General features: G+C 45.7%; 1 protein-coding gene across 18 annotated transcripts in view; it reads left to right on the top strand.

Moving 5' to 3' along the window:
• Window positions 1-23,213, top strand: part of Rbpms (RNA binding protein gene with multiple splicing) — a 147,280-nt gene that overhangs the window by 63,213 nt on the left and 60,854 nt on the right. For 16 of the 18 annotated variants that reach the window (XR_378783.4, XR_003947246.1, XR_378782.3 and 13 more), the window contains exons 2-4: window positions 306-383; window positions 2,339-2,377; window positions 3,662-3,724. Coding sequence is in view for 9 of the 18 variants with exons in the window: in XM_030243359.1 (XP_030099219.1) it covers window positions 306-383; window positions 2,339-2,377; window positions 3,662-3,724 (180 nt within the window). In the remaining 9 variants the exon portion in view is untranslated. Of the gene's footprint in view, window positions 1-305; window positions 384-2,338; window positions 2,378-3,661; window positions 3,725-21,272; window positions 22,092-22,522; window positions 22,559-23,213 lie in introns of those variants that run through there. The other 2 variants (XM_017312620.1, XM_017312621.1) reach the window with 2 other exon arrangements.

Here is a 23,213-nt window from a genome sequence, read left to right as displayed (position 1 = left end):
AGCATCTGATGCGCCCTATGATTTGAGCCTGGGTTCCTGTGTAGTCTGGCACACTCTACCCTTAGAATGTGCGGCCCTGCTTAAGTTTCCTTTTCAAGTTTGTCTGATTGTTGTAGAAGAAGAGTGGAGAGTCTGTCGTCCTTGAGATACAGTTGTAAACTAATATTAAAATTATATGGAGCTTCCTTCCATTCATCGTAACATAGCTCTGTTAGAGGAGTCAGGATCTGTTGAGATTTAAGATGAGAAGTAGCCTCTGGATTCTCTACAGCCTTGACCACTCTCCTGTTACATTTCTTTTCTAGGTCCGGACCCTATTTGTCAGCGGTCTGCCTCTGGACATCAAGCCCCGAGAGCTGTACCTGCTCTTCAGACCATTCAAGGTACTTTGTGAGTGTGAGTGTGTGTGTGTGTGTGTGTGTGTGTGTGTGTGTGTGTGTGTGAAGGTAGACCATCGTTGTCCTTTGGTCTCTGATAGCGTATTCCAAGCAGTCTGTTCTCTCACTGCTGTGGAGAGCTACTGGCCCCAGCATTCTCTGTTCCATGTCTCTCAGCTTTGGTAACCTCCAGTTAGAGGCATCCCCCTAAGGGCAGAGCAGAAGAGGTCCACACTGGGTCAGAAATACACTAGTTCTCTGGTAGAGCACTTACCTAATGTGGGTAAGATCCTGGGTTCGATTTCCCCAGCAATCCCTACGTCACCAACGGTATAGACTACTTACTGCATTTTTATTTTGGAAATGCAGCAGTGTGTTTCGAGCCCTGTCCATACGTGGAGCTTTATTCCCTGGAGTGGCTCTGTTGACATTTCTGCGTGGGCATGGATACACATCTTTTTTTTTTTTATGGCTTGGGTTAAGAACCTTGTGCCATTTTGTACCAAATGTCATAAATGTTCAACTAAAAAAGCATCAGAGGATAACTTAGTATGAACTGAAGGGAATCTTTGCCTGGTATTTAATGGACCGTCTAAGAGTTTCCCATCATTCCTGTGGAGATAAAATCACCTTAGAGATGCTGAACATTGTTGGCGATTGGAAGTTGAACCTTGGGCCAAAACTGGAGTAACTGTGCTCTCAAGACAAAATCTTGAAGGTTGGCCTTTCCAACCCAGAATATGGCCTGGAATGCATCCTAAATGTAGGACCTGTGAGTTAAGGGAGAAGGCTTTAGCTTGCAGGGACAACCTTACAGTTAAGAGATGGTGTTGGCTTTGGTTTCTGGTGCAAGACTGTCCTGACGGCAGGACAGTTGAGAGTCAGGACTCAGCTATTCAGGGATAAGGCAACAGAAAACACAAGAGTTGGGAAGGAGACTGAGTCAGGAAAAGCCAAGAAATGACCCTCAAAGATGAGAAGAGTACAGTTGATGTGCCAAGAAGGTACCCTGTGTGGACAGGTAGCTAGCCATTCCCATAATGCATCAGTAACAGTGACAGCAGACAGAAATCATTTGATTCCTGTTTGTGACCATTCCAGTGCTGTCTTATCTGAGTGAATACTGTGTGCCCTTTGCATCAGGGTTTGAAATCTCTGGGATTTCTAAGAGAAAGAGTCCCTTGCAAAATAGGAAGAGACAGTGCTTCGAGTTATGACCATCTTAGATGACCATTCAAGGCTTTGGATGTAAATGTTTACAGTAGCTAGTTGGCAACTCAAGTTTTCCTCTGGGAAAGACAGAAGGATCAATCAGTCCCAGCACTGTCCTGAGAAACCTCAACGCTGAAGGCAGGACCTTGGAGCATCCCTCGAAGCCCTCTTTTAATTACAGCCCAGGGCCGCTGGCCCTGCTCAGCAAGCCTGTCGCTACACTGATAATCGGTTTGCTCACTGTGTCATCTGCCAGTGCATTCTACCAGCCATTGATATTTCTAGAAAAAAGTACTGACTTCTCTCCTGAGGAGCCAGAAAAGCCTGAAAGAGAGAGCTAGAGAAAGACAGGAATGACCCCCAGCATCTGAGGACGTCCAGAAGCATGGGACAGTATTTCATGTGCCCATCAGATGCCACTATGGAAATCGGTCATTTCATGAAGCAGTGGGAAATCCGTCAAATGCTGTCTCTCCTGTTGAGCCCTTCCTGGGAGTTTTCATATGCTTATCTCTTTGGTTTGGTTTTGTGTGGGAGGACTGGGGACTAAACCAAAGGCTTTGTGTAACACTGTCAAACACTCTGCACTAAGCTACACACGATACCCTGTGTGTCTGGTGTCTGTAATGTGCTTTTCCAAGTAACATTTGTGAGACATGCGACCATCTGAGGCTTAACAACTCATTGTACTTGTGGAGGATGCAATTGTAATGCTCTTTCTTCTTCTAAACCCGGTCTTTGCTTTTCAGGGCTATGAAGGTTCTCTCATAAAGCTCACATCTAAACAGGTAAGGATTTAGAACTTCTAAAAACAGTCCCCATTTGCTAATCAATCCCAATAAATGTTCTTTTGTTTCAATTAGGATTTTCTACCTATGTGTTATCAGAATTAAAGGTGAAGTTGATTGGGAATTAGTATAGGAAAATTATATATCTCTGAAATAGCCAAATGCACATATATATATATATGTATACATGGATGTTTTCCCGACTTGTGTGTACTCTCTCTTCAATAATTGTCCACAGAAGCCAGAAGAGGGCATACATCCCCAGGAATTGGAGTTACATGTTGGTGTTGGGAATCAACACCTCTCAGTGATCCCAGTCGCTGAGCCATCTCTGCAGCCCTAGTCACAATTCTTGCCAAGTTCTCTTCATGGAATATTTGCCATTTATATATGAATATTAGATGGTAAATAATCCTGCTCTCCACCAAACCTCTAAAAGCACAGCTGAAAACCAGGTGGCATAGTGGTGGTGGCACGTGCCTGTAATTCCAGCAGGTGGATCTCTGTGAGTTCAAGGCCAGCCTGGTCTACAAAGGGAGTTCCAGGATAGCCAGGACTACACAGAAAAACCCTGTCTCAAATCCAAACACACAATCAAAACAGAACAGACGAGTCGAGGTATGCAGTGTAGCAAGGACAGGCTAGAGGTGGTGATTGACAGGGTTTTTAGTGAGTTGTAACCCCTGCTGTAACAGAGGTGAGCTAGGCTGTAGGCAGCGTACCCACTGGAAGCTCTAAAAGGGGCCTGTGACTTTGAGCAGTGACCTTCCATGCCTTAGAAAGCACGGCTTGGCTCTGAGACTGAAGCTTTATTTTGTAGTCCCTGGGCTTCTCACCTCTGTGTCATTATATTCCTTGCACTTACAGTGAACCAAAACGTGATTCGCTTTCTCTTTGCATTTTAAAAGACGAAGAAGCTGAGGTACAGTGAATTTGATTGGGAAACTTAGATCTTCTCCAGCCCAGATTTCCCTCCATCCCCGTTCACTGCTGCTCACCTTCCAACCACGTCTATTTTTTTTCCTTTTTAAAACATGATTCTCTAAATTCCTGGCTTTGCCCTCCAAGAACTACACTCACCATCCCGTTGATTCACGTGAGAAATTTATTAAGCCATCATATCCTGATTCTTGGGATTGGCTTTCTCCTTTCTACCCATTGCCTGTGGTCATTTCTTTATCTTAGTTCTTCAGTTAGACACCACACTTGACCTAGAAAACAGATGTCCCTTGATTGAGGTCTTTCTTTTTTTAATCTTGATTTCTCTCTCTCTCTTTCCCTTAGCCCGTAGGCTTTGTCAGTTTTGACAGTCGCTCAGAAGCAGAGGCCGCAAAGAACGCTTTGAACGTAAGTGTGCATCAAGTGTGCATCGCTCTGATCCTTCACTCTGATTGTTCGTTTCCTTAGGTACCTTAGGTAACGGAAGCCCCGTAGATCATAGGTCTCTTGGAGTGTCACTAGGGTAGGTAGTATCAAAGCCTGGGCTGCAGCAGCCCTAACAAGCTACCCCTGGCTTCTTATTCCCTATGCGCCATTAAACAGACAGGTAATTCCGAGAAGACTGTCTTAGTCACTGTTCTGTTGCTGTGAGGACAGAGAACAGGGCAATTCCATCTTGAAGGGGAGCCCAGGAGCACACGTAAAGCTGGAGCAGCCCATGACAGCCATATCTTGATCCACAGGAAGCAGGTAGACAGAGGGTCTGGGTCTGACGTGGGCTTTTGAAACCTCAGAGACCGACTCCTAGTGACACGCCTTCTTCCGAAAAGCCACACCTTTTTTTTTTTTTTTTTAAGATTTACTGATTTCCCACCCGCTCTGCAGGTTTCCCATGTGGGTGTCCCATGAATCTGTATCTCCAACATACCCGGATCTCCAATACAATCTAGGCTTCATCTTCACAACTTTAGACAATAACTCCTGCGCCTCCATGCAGGGACACCACCGCAGATGCACACCTGGCTTCAGGGGCTTTCTTGTTGCCTTGGAGGGAAATTCCACAACCCGTTTCTTGTACCCTTGGCTCTAAAGCAGGAACCACATTGCCGAAGCTGCCAAGTTCTGCTTGTTGGGGCTGGAACATTGAGTTACGTTTGCCTCAGCTTTTCTTCATGGCTTACGCTGTTCTTTAATTTCTTCTCATAAATTTGAAGCTTTGTTGGTTGGGTGGGGCCTTGCACTGAGGTCACTCTTTTGACCCCATTTGTGGCAGGCTTTCCTTTCCGCTTGCTCTCCTAAGCACTGGACATGGCTCCATCACATGCATGGTCCTCCTGTTCTCCTCAAGCTTCACGCTTGTCTATTTCTCATTGTTCAGTTTGTTCCTTTTCCTTATAGATCTGCAAAAGAGGTATTGCTAATAACCACATAACATAGCCAATAGCAGACCCTCCTGGAATTATTAATGCCATTAATCTCAATATATACCATCAAGAAGATTGTTTTTTGAAACTTTTTAAAAGCTTTATTTTCTGTCTTTAGATACACCAGAAAAGGGCATCAGATCCCATTGCAGATGGTTGTGAGCCACCATGTGGTTGCTGGGAATTGAACTCAGGACCTCTGGAGTCGTTAACTGCTAAGCCATCTCTCCAGCCCCATCATCAGAAAGATTTTTTTAATAAAAATAGGTAGCCACATTCTTTGCCAAAATTCCACAACAGTGTTGTCTGAGTCCTTTACTAATATTCTTCCTCTCTGAAACCTCTCTAGCTGGGCTCCCACATCACTGTCCTCCATGTTCCAAATATGCTGACCCATTAGCTCCCCTACCCCACTTCCCCCTCTGCTTTTTTTAGTCTAAAGTCCCCAAGTTTACCTACATTCCTCCAATAAACAGTGTGGCCAAGCCTGTCACAGCAGTACCCCACTCCTGGTACCAATATCTTTCTTGGTCATTGTTCTGTTTTTCTGAAGTGACACCATAACTCTGACAACCCTGAAAACATTTATTTGGGGGCTTGCTTACAGGTTCAGAGCTTCAGTCCATTATCATTATGACGGGAAGCATGGTGCTAGAAGTACCTGAGAGTTCTACATCCTGATTCGCAGGCAGCCATCAGAGAGAGCCTGGGCCCCGCATGGGATTTTGAAACCTCAATGCCACACCTCCTAATCCTTTTAAACAGTGCCCCTGCCTAAGCATTTAAATATATGAACCTGTGGAAATCATTTGTGTTCAAACCACCACACAAAATGCTTTTATTTTTCAGCTTGTTTGTTTTGTTTTGTTTTGTTTTCTTGTAGTATAACCATACTAGGAAATGGATAAGGAGACCCAGCAATCCCCCACCAAACTCCACCTTTGGAGTACTGCAATGATTTAGATTCAGGGCACAGCCTGGGAGTACACACCGCTCAGAAGTCCTGATGAAGTTGGGGCTCACCTGCCTTTCACTGCCACCATTGTCTTGGTTCCTGGTTTCTGTTACAAGTTGTCAACGTTCTGCAGTTTGTTTCTGGGGAATAGTCTCCATTAGCTGAGAGCCTTTTCTTTCCCAGAATGAGACTTATGAGGGAAATTGCACTTCCTTGGGTCCTTTGTTTCAATAGTCTGATAGCTAAGGGACGAGGTGCAAGTATCTGTCTCTCTTTCGAATTTCTTGGCTGCTGGACTGTAGCTCACTTGCTTGTCTGGGATGCGGGAAGCCCTGCATTGATCTCCAGCATGCCATCAAACTTCAGTGTGGTGACATAATTTCAGTATGACATCATCCTAGCTTTTAGGGACAGAGACAAGAGGATTAGAAGTTCAAAGTGACTTTGAGGATAGCCTGGACTGTATAGGACACCCTGTCTCTAATCCCACCTACCCAAAACTTAATGGCTATAGCTTAATGGTGGAACACTTGCTTGCAAGTGAAAGCTCTGGCTCCATTCCTTAGTACCATGAAGAAAGAAAGAAAGAAAGAAAGAAAGAAAGAAAGAAAGAAAGAAAGAAAGAAAGAAAGAAAGAAAGAAAGAAAAAAAAGAATACTTTTATTCCTGCCAGGATGGTTATAGAAGAAATATGAGCGAGTGCCCAATGCCAATAGCGAGGGACTCATTAGTTTAATTCGCCCTCTTGAGCTTTCTTCCTAAATCAAAACCAGACAAATTATTAAGTAACACTTGGCTTTTCTCCTTCAGTCTTACTGAAATGCTCAGGATAGCTGGTGTAAGCCATAGTGTATCCGTGATGGCATGCATCTGTGTCTGTCTGCTGCATAGAGGCCGAAACAGAACATAGCCTGATCACCATTGTGCCCTAAACACCTGAGCCAAGAACAGAGCAAAACCTTGCCTTATGTCATCTTGCTCACCTTTTAGATAAAAGTTTGCACCTAAAGCTTTCTCAGAAGGCTCTGCGCTGTTACGCTGTGTTGCCGTGTAGGCACTTGTAAGGACATTTGTTCACCATACTTGTTATCATCTTGTACCAGCATTTTCCTATTGAGAATTTCCCTCCTTTTGTATGTTGAAACAAAGCATCCCTAAGGGAGTGAAGGCAGCTGAGTTCAGTTCCTGCCGGCTGCTGATGCTGGTGGCCCTTGAGTTTCAGTGAAGTATGGCCGTGCCGTGCCTCAGGCAGTTAGCAGCAAGGAGTGACGCGTTGATTATGGCAGCTCAGGTGAACCAGGTTTTCCTAAGAGGCAGGTGGTTGCAGGGCCCCAAGCGCTGCAGTCCATGCGCTTCCGGCACTCGTCCAGATGCACCATAGTAGAACTTATGAAAAGTTGTTGTTGGCTGTGTGTGGTGGACCACACCTCTAATCCTAGCACTCAGGTGACAGAGGCTGGAGCGTCTTCGAGTTCTGAGACAGCCAAGACTATGTCAAGGGGACCATGTGTTTGAAACAAACAAACAAAAAGTCAAGTTGTGAGTCGTGGGAGACCCGAAACTGACTCGGAGGTCCCAAGGAACCTTCTGAATATTTACCCTGTATAATGGCGACACAGGATTTTAGGGTTTGAAACAAACAAACAAAAAAAATGCGTATATCCTTGTATACCATCTACGGGTGACGTAGAACTCCAGGATGTCCTAAACAGTGTAGAATTTGTCCTGTGTTGAGTTAGACCTCTGGTCAGAAGTACTGTCTTCTCCAGAGCAATATGTAAACCGTTATTTACTGAGTACCTGCTTCGCCCAGCGAAGCACAGCATGTTATAGGATATTGTAATGTTACCATAACTTTATGGGGCTCAGAAACGGAGGGTGTGTCCAGCAGGGACAAGGGCCTCACTCATTTGTCAGCCCCACGATTTTTTCTTTTTATAATTTTTCATTATATGTTGATATAAACAAAATATTCTCAATACCACCAAGCTTTAGACAAAGACTACCAGTTGTGTGTAGGCTGCACGCTCTCTTCTGTTCCACCCATGCAGTCATCCTGTAAATGTAGAACCATGCCGGCCCTTTAAAGCTAATTTCTTTGTTCTTGTGAAGGCAGGTGTGGCCTGCACAGCTCTAGGTCGCCTCTCCCTCCCTCTTCCTGCTTTGTGTAAGGATGCCACAGATCCCACACAGTAGGCTTTGACGGTGACATTGTCAGTAAGCATATAGGTGAAGTTCCTGTTCTAATGTCCATGGCTGTCAAACTGTGACATCTTTTCAGTTTTGGTTGGCGTCTAGGCGTAATCTGTTTGCCCCCTGCCAGCAAGCTCCTGGGCACTGAGCTTTGTGGTCCTGAATCCAGTGATAGCATGTGAGTCTCCGGTTCTCTTTCTCCTCTTTAGCAGTAAGTCTGTTATAAGAGTAGCATCCTGTCCCTTTGGTCATAGTCATTTGTGTTGATTGCTAAGAATCTCAAATAATAGAAGTCTAATTTCTGGCTTTGTGGAGGGGGCTTCTTTTTAATGTGTCCAACTGGGAGCCTGGGGTTGCTGCTGCTCAGGGCTGACTTGAGAAGAAGGTATCTACCGAGTGCCTGGATCATCTATCTCTTCCTTAATGTTCTTAATGTGTGTGTGTAGCATTAGAGCCTCATTGTATCTTAGAAACCTCTGTAGTGCTGGGCGGTGGCGGCTCTTGGGAGGCCGAGGCAGGGGGATCTCTGCATTTGAGACCAGTCTGCTCTACAGAGAAGGATAAGAAAGAAACCCACAGAATCACAGTTAGGGAAACTGTGGACGCATGAGTGGGCGTGGGGTTGGAACTGGGTGACTGACTCACAGTCGGACCCTAGTCCTGTTATACCCGGAGGGCCTAAGACAGCATCTTAGTGTCCTATCTCTTCTGTCCTGGCTCCTTGCTACAGTATTTCTGATGGCAGTTACAGACTGTTACTTCCCACTGTCCAGAACAAATAGCCATGATGAAGTTGGTATGTGACCGTGGAGCCTGGTTACCCCTCTTTGCAGAGAAAAACGGGCCCATTCATGGTAATGGACTGAAACATAAAAGCTACTCCATATCTTTCTGGGGGCTGACCTCTTTGCTCTTCCCAGGGTCGTCTTTTGTAATGAGCTAAAAATATGTGCTGTCCGCAGCTATTGCCCAATGCTCCCTGTGTCCTTTGCTGAGGCTCTTTTCAAAGCCTTCCCTGGACTAGTCAAGTGGTGTAATACTCAGTTTGGTTCCACTCTTGAGAAATGTAAACCTTGATCCAGAAAGTGTCTCTTATAGAATAATGGACAGTCAGGGAGCGCTTCTGTGCTTGGAGTGTTCCTCGTTACTTTGTCTCCGTTACTGCCTAATTAAATGATTAGTGTCAACCTTCTGGACACAATGTTTTTAAGTCCACTGGCTTTTCTGGCACCTCCAGCCGGAGCTTCAGTGACTGGGGCAGTGTCCTCAGGTTGTGGTAGCACTGAGCCATGATCCAAGGTTGCTCACATCCCCAAGAGTAGAAGGAAACGCTCCAAATTAGTCTGCGAACAACTAAAACCCAGATTTCCTTTTGGTTGTTCCCGCCCTGTTAGCCACATGGCTGGAAACCCGTTCTGTCCTTGAACATGGCAGAAGAATGCCTAGCACTCTGCCCTTTGCATACAGATTGGCACAGTTAGTTTTTCCCATGGAAGATGGATGAGAAAGCTGACTGGGACCACATCACTTGTTGGGTTTGTTTGTGCTTTTGGAAGGTAAATATAGTGATAATCTGAAGCTAGCCCGATTTAGTCAAAATTCCAGTTTGTGGAAATTTCTAGCAGAAGCACACAAGCCCTCGAGCAGGGTGGAATGCTATTTCTGGGTGTCTCTTAGCTGAGCCCCTCAATGCATACTAGGATTCTCATTTTAGTACATAAGAATGATGGTAGCTAGTGCCTCAGAGCAACCAGTGTCAGTGGATCCTGGCCAAGGTTCTATGAGGAGGCATCTTTATATATGCCATTAACTGAGTGTCTTCCCTTTCCTTGTCTTAAGCGACTCCCACGTAGGTTGTAGCTTAGACTTTGTTCTGAGTTATAGCAGAGCAGAGAGGGCTGAAAGAATCAAGTCAATATGTTTCTCCAACTTGCCCTTGTGACCCTCATTGTTAATTAAGCTTGTGTAGCAGCGTGTGTACTTATAGAATGTGTTCACTGGTCCACGTGATCCCAGACAGTTTTTTTTTTTAAAGATTTATTTATTTAATGTATCTGAGTGCACTGTAGCTGTCTTCAGACACAACAGAAGAGTGCGTTAGATCCCATTACAGATGGTTGTAAGCCACCATGTGGTTGCTTGGATTTGAACTCAGGACCTCTTGGAAGAGCAGTCAGTGCTCTTAACCGCTGAGCCATCTCTCCAGCCTGATTGACAGTATTCTTTTTTTCTTTTTTTTCTTTTTTTTTAAAGATTTATTTATTTAAAGTACACTGTAGCTGTCCTCAGACACTCCAGAAGAGGGAGTCAGATCTTGTTACGGATGGTTGTGAGCCACCATGTGGTTGCTGGGATTTGAACTCCTGACCTTCGGAAGAGCAGTCGGGTGCTCTTACCCACTGAGCCATCTCACCAGCCCGACAGTATTCTTGTTGTTTTGTTTTCTTTCTTTTTTTTTTCCGAGACAGGGTTTCTCTGTGTCGCCTTGGCTCTCTTGGAACTCACTCTGTAGATAGGCTGGCAGTAGAATTCAGAAATATGCCTGCCTCTGCCTCTGCCTCCCCAAGTGCTGGGATTAAAGGCGTGCACTACCACTGCCCAGCATGTTGGTTTTTTTCCTTTGTTTTGTTTGTTTCCTGCCTTGCATATTCTCAGAAGAATGTACTCATTGATCTGCGCAATCTCTAATTGACAGTATGTTTTTTTGTTTTAAAATAACTCTTGGTATAATTCACACACCGTAGAACTTAGTGCTTCCCATTACACTTTTATTAAGTATTTTGAAATTATGTTAACACAAAGGCGTTGCCATTTGAACAACCTTTAAGCATATAATTTAGAGTCATTAGTTATAGTCCAGGTTGTGCAATTTCCTAAAGCAATTCATGACCTCAAGCAACACCTCCATACAGTGAAGCAATCCTCGCCTCTGTCCTGACTGCCCCAGCCACCGCTCACCTCTGATCTACTTTCTGCCTGTCTCCAGTTGCGTATTCTAAATACTGACATATTTCTCTTTTGTTTCTGGCTCTTCCTTCCTTAGTATGATGATCCATGCAGGATCTTTCATGTAGAGACATTTTCAGAATATGATTCATTGATTTTTCCTTCTTTGAGAGTGGTTAGAAGTACTGGGAACCAAACTCAGGCTCCCTGCCTACAGTTACTGCCAGCTATGTAACTTACTTTTATGAAAAGGAAGTACTCTATTTTATATGGATATAATTATTTATCTACCCCCCTCCCCAAACAAAACAAAACAAAACAAAACAAAAAAACAGGGTATGTCAGTGTAGCCCTGGCTGTTCTGGAACTTGCTCTCAAACTCAGAGACCCACCTGCCTCTGCCCCCTCTGAGTCCTGGGGCTAAAGCTGTGCACTACCACCACCCAGCTTGTTTGAGTGTTTTGTGGTAAACACTGGCAATGTAGGTGTCCGTCTGTCTTCCTGTCTGTCTGTCTGTCATGTACTGTCATGCCTAGTGGGCATACAGGTCTCCCTTGTCTGTTCTCTGTTTTTGTTTGTTTGTTTGTTTTGTACACATCTGGTGTGGAATTTTTAGAGCTCCAGCTGCTTGTTGCCAAACTGTCCCCTGTGATGGTTTCACGGCTTTGCCCTTGGCCCTCTCTGCGCACTTGTGTTAGATTTTCTGTTTCTCTGTATCCTGTCAGTGCCTGTGACTGTTGTTTTAAATTCTCCCAGGCCCTGAGGTTTACACATACCACGAGGCTTCGTTGATTAATGTTTTACTGTGTAGGTGTTCATTTGGAGATGAGAAGACAGTTTGTAGTAACAGGTTTTATCCTTCCCCAGTTAGGACCCGGGACTTATTAGGCTTGGTGGCCAGTGCCCTTTACCATCTATAGACGGCCCTGGTGTTTGGCGGGTTGCATTATTAGCATGTTTGAATTGTTCTTGGATCCTGTTTATCTGGCATTAGTACCACCCCTACAGTGGCAGGTCTGATTGATGGAGCCGTATTTACCCTAGAGCAGCGTGTTTTATATTTTAGTAAGTAACCGAAGGGAAGACCAACTCTTGAATGATTTGTATGAATGAGTAAAACGGAGCTATGGATACGCAGTGTAATTATGTTGTGATTTTTGTTGTTGAAATTTGATTTATACATTATAATAAGATTTTTTTATAAAAAGCTTTAATTTTGTGATAAATTATTTTAGCCTATTATTTGGTGGTCGATCTGTTGTTTGAGACAGGGTTCTCCACACTGCCTTGGCTGTCTTGGAGCTCTCTATGTGGGCCAGGCTGGCCTTGAAGTTAGATATTCTTGCTTCTGTTTTCTGAGTGCTGGGATTAAAGACACCACACTCTGCTAAAACACATTTTAAAAGCGCTGAATAGTGCTATATACTGCCCCCCCCCCCAGGGGAAAAAAAAACCCAACCCCTCCAAAAATGGTATCATCAGGAAATCTTCATGATTCTGACTAAAACTCAAGCAAACACTTGAGTTCCAGGATATTTATCCACAGTGATTCCAACCTTTCACATAACTTCCGTTCCTTTCACATAACTTCCGCACATAAGTTCATTTGTCCTGTGCTGGGTTCCTCAGCTGTAAGGTAAGGTTGTACTTGATTCTGAAGTGTCAAGGGAAGTTGCTGATTGAAAATATTGCATGCTTATAACATCACCTATGCCTTCTTAGCCTTAAGATGTCATCAGATATTGAGGTACCCAGGTATGCATGAAGAAGACCTTTGGCTTCTGTCATGCCTCCACTGTCAGTCTGTTTCCTGTAACACAGGCTTTCCTGACAGCTGTGGAAGTTAGGACTTTTGATCTCAATATTTACACAGCTTGTGAGTTGGGTCAATTATTTCCACTAAACAAAACTCTTCAGAAATGCAAGCATCCAGATGGCCCATCTCAGCCTTCCTACCCCCACTAGGCACCGTGGCAGGATGTTTCTTATCATTTTTGAAATTCTCTCCCTTAGTTTCTCTTTAGCCTGTTGCTCAAGGTGGTTGAAGGGGCCCTGGCTAAGGAGAACCCAGCTGGAGCTTTTGAATGGAAGCTCTGCAGGACTGCAGGATGAGCCCTTGAGCCTGGCCCATTGTTTATCAGTTAGATCTGTTTATAACGGCTCGCTCTCGCCTCTCAGAGTTCTAAAGCAGCCAATGACGTCACATGTCTGGGGACTAGGCCTGTGCTTAGACAGAGCCTGGGGAAGCTGAGCTGCTGTGAGTGGGGTCTGTTTCTTGATCAACACTCTGCATTATTTGGGGCTTCAAAAACTACCCAAAGGCCAAGGATGTCTTAGCAGGCACAAGCCTAATGACTCAAAGAGAACTTATTCCAGAATGTTGTCCTCTGACATCCACGTTGACTTTTGGAAGGCATGTACACGCGCACACACACACACACGCACACACGCACACGCACACACGCACACACACACACACACACACGCACGCACACACGCACGCACACACACACGCACACACACACGCGCGCGCGCACACACACACACGCACACACACACACGCACACACGCACACACTAGGAGAAAAATCTCTACACTTTATCGCAATCTTCTGCTTTACCATAAAAAAACAAGCCACCTCAAATGACTCATGACCCAAGTACGGTTTAGAAATAACAAGACTTGAAAGCGCCAGGCGACAAGTACTCAGTGCGTGACAGCCGGGTCCTAGGATTTCTGCAGTTCAGCCTGGACATCTAAGGACGCTGCATTTCAGGATGGTTACTAAACCTCTTGGAAGGTCCAGCCCACAACCAGAAGTTAAGTTGAAAAGAGCTAGGGATGGAGGGACCTTTCTTTCTGCAGTTCCTTGGGAGACCACGGAAGGAAGATGGTCTTGGGGTTTAGCTAAAGATAGTGTTTCAATCTGCATGGGATCCTCCTGTCTTGAGGGTAGCAGGTAGGGGAGCCCACAAGTTCTTACCCTGCCCAGTGCTGGTGTCTACACAGCGGCACCTCAAGGTTCTGTAGACAAAACAGTGATCATGTGGCTGCGAGTGCCTGCTCTGGATTATCATTGTGGTCCTGGTTGAGGATCTGCTACTAAATATATTCCAACTGCATTGATAAAAGGATACAGCATTTGATATGGTCCTTCTTCCAGGCTGCTTCAGGTACTTCAGCAAAAAGCACCGGAAAAATGAGGTATTTGTGGAACACGACAGGCAGAGAGCTAGGGTGTCTTGAGGAGCAGTTCTAGACTCTCTGCATTCACCTTACCTGCAACACAGCTGGGCATCGGGAGTCACTGTATCATCGTCTCCTTTACCTTTTCAGAGATTGCAACCCAGCCTGTTGACACAGGTCTGCACTGGACAGTTGCGTGCTCTGTGCGTGCTCTGTGCCTTACTGAATGCCTTTACGGGCCATTGAATGAGAGCCACAGGCTTTACTGTTCTGTACTGGATACCAGACCCAGTTTTCTCCCCACCCCGAGCAGTACTGTGCTGCCAAGCACGAATGGCGTCCCTACATGAAGGTTTCTTCTTTTTTTTTTTAAAAGAAAAAAGTCAGCTAAGATTTCTTGTATGCAAGTGAGAAGGGAGAATAAACGTTTCTAGAATTTGGAAACATATTAAGTAATATTTAGTAAGAGTAAGCATAGAAACAATAAGATTTAAAACTGAATTTGAAGCAGGAGCATCAAGTTTCCGGGGCAGCTTTACCTACATAGCAAAAGGCTAACCTCAGCTCTGCCAGGCTCTGTTAAACAGGTGAGCCTAACAGTCTGTGGAGATTGGGCAGGAGAGCTTGTTTTGTAAGGGTGAGGGCTTCAGTTAAATCCCAGAACCAGCATCAAAGCTGGCCACAATCACACTTGTAATCGCAGGACAAGGTGTGTGTGTGTGTGTGTGTGTGTGTGTGTGTAGGGGTGGAGACAGGAGGGTCCCTAGGACTTGCTGGCCAACAGCCTAGCCCCAGGTTCTGTGAGAGACCCCGTCTTATAGTCAATGTGGAGATTTAAGGAGCAGGCCACATGCTATCCTCTCCTTGTCTCTGCATGCATGTACAAGCATGTGCAACTCTCTACACACACGTGCATGTCACAAGCACAAACACACACCATACAATGAGAGAAAGTGCAAAATAACTAATAATTACATATTTTGACAAGCATGATTAGATTTCTTAACAAAATCTGGGCAAAGTCTATTCTTAAAAGATTAGCATAAATTCTCAAAACATAGCATGAAGTTCCAGTAAACGAATGTTGTGAGAAACGAAGGCAATGCCCTGAAAGTATGTTTTCCTTGTTGTTACATGACAACGTATTCTTAAGGTGGTTTTAAAAGTTCAAAATAAGCCAGGGGCTGGTGCTATACACCTTTAATCCCCGTGCTTGGGAGGCAGAGACAGATCTCTGAGTTTGAGGCCAGCTTGGTCTACAGATTGAGTTCTAGGACAACCAGGGCTACACAGAGAAACCCTGACTTTAAAACCCAACTTCTCAGAACTGATGTTTCCCCCTCATTTACTGCCTATAAGACATCAATCATAAGTAAATGAGTATGCAGGTACCTTGCAAGAGTAAATTTCAAAATGAGTTTAGATGAAAAAGACACTTCATTCTAATGAAGGAACAAAGTTTAAAAGTATTATTACTTCAACACATCCTTGGGAAAAGTTACAACAAAATATACAGACCCCACACAAAGTCCTGCAGCATAACTTCCCTAGGATTTCAGTGTTCATTTAGGAGACAAATGTCACAGTTTACACATAAAAGACCAGGCATAGAGCAGGTCGTAGATACCTGGATCAACTGTGTGGACGTCTCAGAATGATAAGTGTGCTATGCTTAGCATGCCCTTCTGTCGTCAGGACACCGTCTGTAGTTCAGGCTTCCTACCTCAGCCTCCTGAGTGTTAAAATCACAGGCATGACCCAGCTGTGTCTGCCTGCTTCATCGTCTCCACAAAGGCTATGTCTTAGGTTAGGGTTTTACTGCTGTGAACAGACACCGTGACCAAGGCTAGTCTTATAAAGGACAACATTTAATCGAGGCTGGCTTCTGGGTTCAGAGGTTCAGTCCATCATCATCAAGGCAGGAACATGGCAGCATCTAGGCAGGAGGAGCTGAGAGTTCTACATCCTCATCTGAAGGCTGCTAGTGAAAGACTGACTTCCAGGCAGCTAGGATGAGGGTCTTCAAGCCCACACCCACAGTGACACACCATTCCAACAAAGTCACACCTCCAAATAGTGCCACTCCCCAAGCCAAGCATATTCAAACCCTGACAGCCTGTTACAAGTACCTTCAACTCCCTGGTGATTTAAAATATATCGTTGGCTATGTTAGAATGGTTTATGCCGTTGTACATAAAAATGTTAGTACTCCATATCCTATAGAAAACTCCTATAGAAAACCCCATATCCCAATCTGAATGGGAGGTTGGGAAAGTCAGGACATTGTTTTAGACAGAAGCCAGGAGCCTCCTGGGAGGGAAGCACAGACTGACCTGTACCCCTGACCCACACTCTCTGACCCAGTTATGCTTTCTCCGTGACCACCAGTGGACCTGTCTCAGGCGGCCTTTGGTTAATTCTGGTTACATAGCTTTATTTACATCCTCAGACTCTTTGATTTTCCCTTTCCCTCCCTCACAATATATAGGTGATAATTTATAGCTCGAAGCATGAACAGATCAAATTAAAATTTTAAAGATTCATTTTATGCACATGTGTGCGAATGAATGCGTAGCCCATGTAGAGGTCTGGCAGGGCCATCGTCTCTTAACTGCTCTCTGCACCCTTCACTGCTGAGCCCTCCGCCAGCCCCTGGAAGTAACTGTTTTAGGTCCTTGCATTCAGCATGGTGGAAACCCAGATGACCGATGGCTATGGTGGCCTTCGAAGAGCTCTGGTATTTATGCCTAAAGCCTTCTTTCCTGCGGAATGGTTTAAAAATAGCTTCTTTGGAATTCCAAGTTCCACTGAGGTCAGAATGTTTGCGAACACTGACTTATAATTAATCACTACTCCATTCATTGTCCTTCCTTGGGTCTTTTTGAGATGGGGCAGAGAGCTTCGAGCAGTGTTGTCCTTAGTAGTCCCAGGCCTGAGCTATCGGAAGGCCAACAGTCATATTGCAGTCTCCATTTCCCCTCTGTAACCCCCCCCCCCCCCCCCCCCCGTCTGGCCTGCCTCCTGTAGGGTTTCTAGTTTAGAACCTTCCCTTATTCAGCTGCTGGGGAGATTTCTGACTTGTAGTTATCATATGTATGCACTGTAACTGCGCCTCAGCTCTCTTCTGTCACGGCAAGTGATCTTGCAGCTCTTCTGTGGTGAGGGAGAGCCTTGATCCAAACTCCTCAGGGGCTGATGCCCTTTGCCTCATTGTTTTGCTTCCTGTACAAAACAGGAAATGCTTCACAGTAGACTCCTGCTAAATCTTAGACTGTACTGTTTATGTTCTGTGCAACCAACTTGGGCCTAAACTCCAAATTCTCATTTGGGACAAGTGCATAAGCTATACGGTTTGTGTTAAACGTTTAAAAATAGTTTTAAAAGCGGGATGTATATATCTGAATAAGAATCCTGGCCTCCTGAGCCGCAGGGCTCTGGGTTCCATCCCCTGCATTTTAAAGAAAACTACAGTGACTGAAGGTGCAGCTCAGTTGGTAGAGGACTCGGCCCACCCACTGTGCTCAGAGATCAGGCGCAGACCCCAGAACTCTACTCCTCAACCCATGTATGCCCAACCTGGGTACGAGACCCTGTCTTTAATAAAGAAAACAAAGCAAGGTGTAAGGTGTAAACTGACCCCCTTTGTTTTAAAATGTTACTGTATTCTTAAGACTCTCATCACAATACAGTCAATGTTGCCATCAGGAAATGGCTTTGAGGATAAGTCAATGGGCTGCAGACACACACACACACACACACACACACACATGCACGCACGCACACCCTTTCCCTTCTGAGAACTTTCCACTGACTGTGTAGCTTCAGAATAATTGTATGTCCGTACTTGATTGCTCTTCATTAATGTTGGGGATCCTGGAGTGCACAGACTGTAGGAGTGGGCGAATTCACGGCAGAGAAATGGAACGGAGGAGGAGGAGGAGGGCTTTGACATCCACCCGAGGGGCCCACTGTCACTGTGGCCTGTGGCCAATCTTAAAATGGAAGCCTTTTAAAAACAAGCCTTGGAAATTTCAGGCAACTAACTGTCTTTCCTCAATTGTAGCTTTTGTTTATGCGGGCGCTGTTTTTCTCTTCTCCCCTGTCCTCCAACACCCTTCTCAACCAGTCACTCACTTTAAAAGCTCAAAGGAAACTTTCCAGGATGATCCTTAAAGCACAGAAAGCTAAATGGTCTTCAGATGACCTGACAAGCCCGCAGGTTAAGCTAAGAGCTGAGTGTTAACTGCATTTGTCAGCCTGCCCACATTACAAAGCATTGTTCTTCATGCTTTAAGCAGTAGACTCCAGGGTACAGTTATAATTGTGAATTTTTATGCTGTACAAAGTTAGTAAATATATCTCCAAATTTGTGACGGGCCTTCACATGTTCCCCATGGGGCCAGTGTTTTGTTCCACTTGTAAGATATGTATTACATGCAGAAATCTCAGTGCTCTTTTTCTTTTTCTTTTTTTTTTAAGATTTATTTATTCATTTATGAATATGAGTACACTGTAGCTGTCTTCAGACACACCAGAAGCGTGCATCGGATCCCATTACAGGTGGTTGTGAGCCACCGTGTGGTTGCTGAGATTTGAACTCAGGACCTCTGGAAAAGTAGTCAGTGCTTTTATCCACTGAGCCATCTCTCCAGGCCCCCCCCCCCAGTTCATTTCCAATAATTAGATTAATTTTTTTCTGATAAAACATCCTTAAAACATTAGCTCAGTACCACTAATCATTTTTTATCTTTGCCAAAGGAATTGTGTCTGTAAAGCACCTATATATTTGGGGACAGATTGCATATGACATTAGTGTCCTGAACCTCAGCACTTCCTGAGTGACCGTGGATTTTCTGGTTCGTGCAAGCTAAGCTAGCTGTCTGTATATTCGGGGCCTTGGGAAAGAAATTAGGTTTTGCTAACGTTTTGTTTTGATAACACACATGCGAAGGTTAGCATCACTTTTGGGAGTCCACTTTCTGCCATGTTCTTTGCGTACATAGAGCTCAGACCTTCGAAGCTGGCTGCCGCAACCTGGACCTACTGGGTCGTTACATTGGGCTTTCAACTGGTCTTTAAGTTGTAGTGCATGGTGAATTTGCACACAGACCCTCCATACTTGGTTCTGTAATACAGACTGGTTAACTGGGGCAGTGATCTGAGCATATAATGTAGAGATCATTTCCATCCCTGCACCACGGAGCTTTGTTTCTGCTCTGATTTTTTAAGAATAATTATTTGTCCTTTCACAATTCATGTGTGTGTGCATGTGTCACGCACGCACACACACACACACACACACGTCTACCTGTCTGTCTGTGTCACGTGTGCTGGTGCCCTCGTTGCAGGTTGCTGTAAGCCCCCGACTTGAGTGCTGAGGACCAAACTCAAGTCCTCCAAAGAGCAGCAAGTGTTCTCTCCCACAAAGCCCTCTCTCCAGACTCCCATGTTTCTTTACCCAATTTCTAATCTTGCAGATTTTCCCTGTGCCCTGTATAGGCCTTTTAAGTACAATAAATTATGTGATTGACGCAGACATACTTCGCTGATTTTCATAAACAGTAAAAGAAACAAAACACCCAGCGAGGTTGACTACCAAAATTCTTAGAGTTCCGTCTCTCTGGTGTCCAGTGACTCTGGCCAACATTAAGTAGCTGTGGATCACTGAAAGAATCTATTCACAAATTTGGTCTGCATCATTCCGTCGTGGTGGTGGTGGTGGTGGTGGTGGTGGTGGTGGTGGCGGTGGCGGTGGCGGTGGCGGTGGCGGCGGTGGTGGTGGTGGTGGCGGTGGCGGTGGCGGTGGTGGTGGTTAGGAAGAGGTGGAGGTGGCGGCAGCAGCTGTGGCTTGAACCCAGGGTCCTGTGCCTGGCAGTAGTGATCTGAACTCAAGCGCACACTCTGTTTTATTTAGTTTGTATTTTGAGGCTACATCTCTAAGCCAGCTCTCTGTGTAAGGTTGAATGGAGCCAAGACCACAATCATGCCCACCACACTCAGCTAATTGTGATCAACTTAGCATGTCCTGTTTGCTTTGCAAGCACTCTACCAACTAACTGGGCTGCATCCATTGGCCCTGGTGAAGCTTCCACCTCGACTCCCTCTTGTCTGAGTGGAAGTATTAGGGACAAACCTGCCTTCAGGACATGGGATGGGGCCATGCTTAAGTGTGCACAGTGTCCCAGCAGTGAGGAAGGCAGAGAGAGTAATGAGTTTCTGTTCAGGGGATGCCACAGCCACTTTGGTATTTCTGTGTTATAATACCCAGGACACCTCTGTCCCTTCTTGGGCAGTTGCCCCTATTCACCTCCAGACTTCATGGAGTGAAAGTGGTATTGTCGTGGTCCCTAGGGGAAAGAGTACCGTCTGCTCTCTGGCCCATGTTCCTTTTCATACAATATCTATTTCAAAGTCACTCTGTAAAATTCTGCTTTAATGAGTGACTGGCTGGCTGTGTTTGGCTTGCAGACAGCCCCTTCCTGACATTGTCAGCGTACAGGTTTTTCAGTCATCCTTTTCAGGAGAGTTTGAGGCCATAGAGGCAAAAAGTTCAAATGCCCACGCCCTCGTAACCTTTTGGAAAATAAGCTCTGGCTGGCGCCGACTGTGTTGACATGTTAAAGATGGAGTGTATAGTTTCTTCAAAGGCTCTGTCCGGACTTTATAGTTATCCTAAACAGAGCAGGTTCTCCTCGGGCCCAGTTGCATGCGCAGGGGCTCCTGGCTAACAGAGTCAATCTGTTCTAGTGGAAATCAAGTTCGCTTGCCTGAAGCCGGATACCTCTCGCTTTCTGTCTCAGTCTTGCATCAGAACCAGTTTCTGTGGTTAGTCCCCGGCCCCAGGAGCAGGTCAGACTGTAAACCAGCAGACAGCAGGCTCGAGACGCAGAACAGAGTCCAGCCTTGCACGGAAGTAGAATCCTGTGGACTGAAGGAATTCTCTCAAACTACACCACACTGGATTGAATCGCCGCTCAAGAGTCCCAGCTGGCAAAATCAGGGCCCAGTATCAATGCAATCGGCTTTGTTTCTACAAGTGATACAAACACCTTTCCAAAAAGGTGGGAGGGAGAAAGGCGGCCGGGGTGGGGGGGGGGGGAAGGAGATAAAAATTACACATTCTGGAAATGATGGCCATTTGATGCTAGACTGGGCTCTCTTGTGTCCCTTCAAAGCAATATAGTTTTACAGTTCTTAAAGGAACAACCCCCCCTCCCCCCTCCCCCCACAGTTTTCATTTATGGATTAACATGAAGGCAGATAGATAATATCTAGCAACCTAATGCTTCCTTTGACAAGGATTTGTGACTGGATTCATGGCCCTGTGGAGGCTGAGCCCATCGTCCCACAGCCCACGTGTCCAGAGACGGCCCTTCAAGTGGGGGGTCTGCTTAGTGAAGTGTAACGGTATCTTACTAACGGAGAGGCACCAGTGCAGTCAAGTGGGTCTAGCTCAAGCGAGGACAGCAAGCATTACATTTAGATTATTCAGAGGTAGCGCCGGGACAAGCACTTCTTGGAGGTAGTTGGATTAAGGAAGAAGACAGGGTCTGCCATGGTTTCTCAATGGGCGCCGGCCCAGCAGCCCTCACTGTGGTATTAACAGCCCTGAGGTTTCTGCCAGCAGCGTCCTTATTTAGGGAAGGCATGAGGCGCAGCCGCATCCAATGGATGGTCCCCATTGTTCATTCTTCTCTGGAACCCACGTGCGCCTAGGTCTGCGCACAACAGCCGTGATTATTATCTGAACAATGTGGTCTTTATGAAACAAGAAGCCTGTCCCAGTCAGGAGAAACAGAGCACTGGAGGACGGTGGCTTCTTAAGTATTCACCTGGGGACGGGAGGGGGTTACTTCGTGCCGCTGGGTCTTCCTTCATGTGGCAGTGTCGCGATTGAGCTGAGCCTGACAGCGCACACTTCTCACCCCTAACCTGCCGGGAACTGAACCCCAGGCCTTGCGCATGCTGGGCGGACACTAACCATCTCTGTTCGGACCCCAGCCTCTCTCAGTGAGGTGTGTGCTGTTCTGGGTGGATCTGACTCATTCTTACCTCTCCCACTTAACACCAGGTAGGTGGTCAGCAGCCCACAAGCACCTCCCAGCTCCAGTTGTCCTCAATTGGTTGGGAAGCAAGCAGTCTATAAAATTGTGTGAACTTCCTGTTTCTATAGATGACCCTCCCTCTACTGAGCACCACACGGCTCATCCTGGGCATCCTCAGTCCTCCACTGAGCACCACAGAACCCCGCCTGTCCTCCTCCAGCTTTTGTTAGGTTTTTTTTTTGTTTTTTCGAGACAGGGTTTCTCTGCGTAGCCCTGGCTGTCCTGGAACTCACTGTGTAGACCAGGCTGGCCTCGAACTCAGAAATTTGCCTGCCTCTGCCTCCCGAGTGCTAGGATTAAAGGAGTGCACTACCATGCCCTGCCTCCTCCAGCTTTTTAATGCAATTTCACTGGGACACAATGGTGTTTGTTAAGTGGTAGAAATTTTCTAATTCCTTTTCAGAAATAATGGTGATACGAGGAAGATTTCCAGGTATGGATTTTTTTTTTTTGCAAGTCTCTTTCATTTCCTGCATTTGTCAAGTCTTGCTTTTTTCTTTGTGTTTGCGATGGGTCACACTCTCTGTAACTGCCAGCTGTTGTCTCTGAATGAATCCTATCCAGGTAACCGATGGTCTGGAGTGGTTTGTCTTAGCCCCGTCATCATTCAGTGTGTGAGGCTCAGCTGAATGAAAAGGTTCTTTTCCCAGACCTCGAGGGAGAGCTTTGTGTAAAAGCCTGGCCAGAATCTGTTTTCAATCTGTTTTATGATTCCTGCAGAAGTGAAAGCTGATAACACTCCAGAAAACTATAAATCCGTTCCACCTTTCAGCCCCCGCCAGCCCTTGGAGCATCTTTCACGTGTGTGCTTACCTGTTGTGCTGGAAGTGGCACGCCCTTCAGAGCCCCCCCCCCCCTGAAAACAGCTTTTATTTCAAACTTTTGCTTTTAATTTCTAAAGTAAAAGCAAGGCCTTTCAACTTAATTTCCTTCTGTTGAAAGCCCTGTCCCCGGGGTACTGCCTCGCTCTGTGACCAAAGTGCCCTTTGAAAACAGAAGACCTACTTTCTCTATACGCTCTTTGAAATACAGCAGTCCGAGGAGTATAAATCAAAGCCATAAGAGGTACCGCTTCATACCCAAGGGGT

Source organism: Mus musculus, chromosome 8, assembly GCF_000001635.26.
Source record: "Mus musculus strain C57BL/6J chromosome 8, GRCm38.p6 C57BL/6J".
NCBI lineage: Eukaryota > Metazoa > Chordata > Mammalia > Rodentia > Muridae > Mus > Mus musculus.
This window is presented reverse-complemented; position numbering and strand designations above follow the sequence as displayed.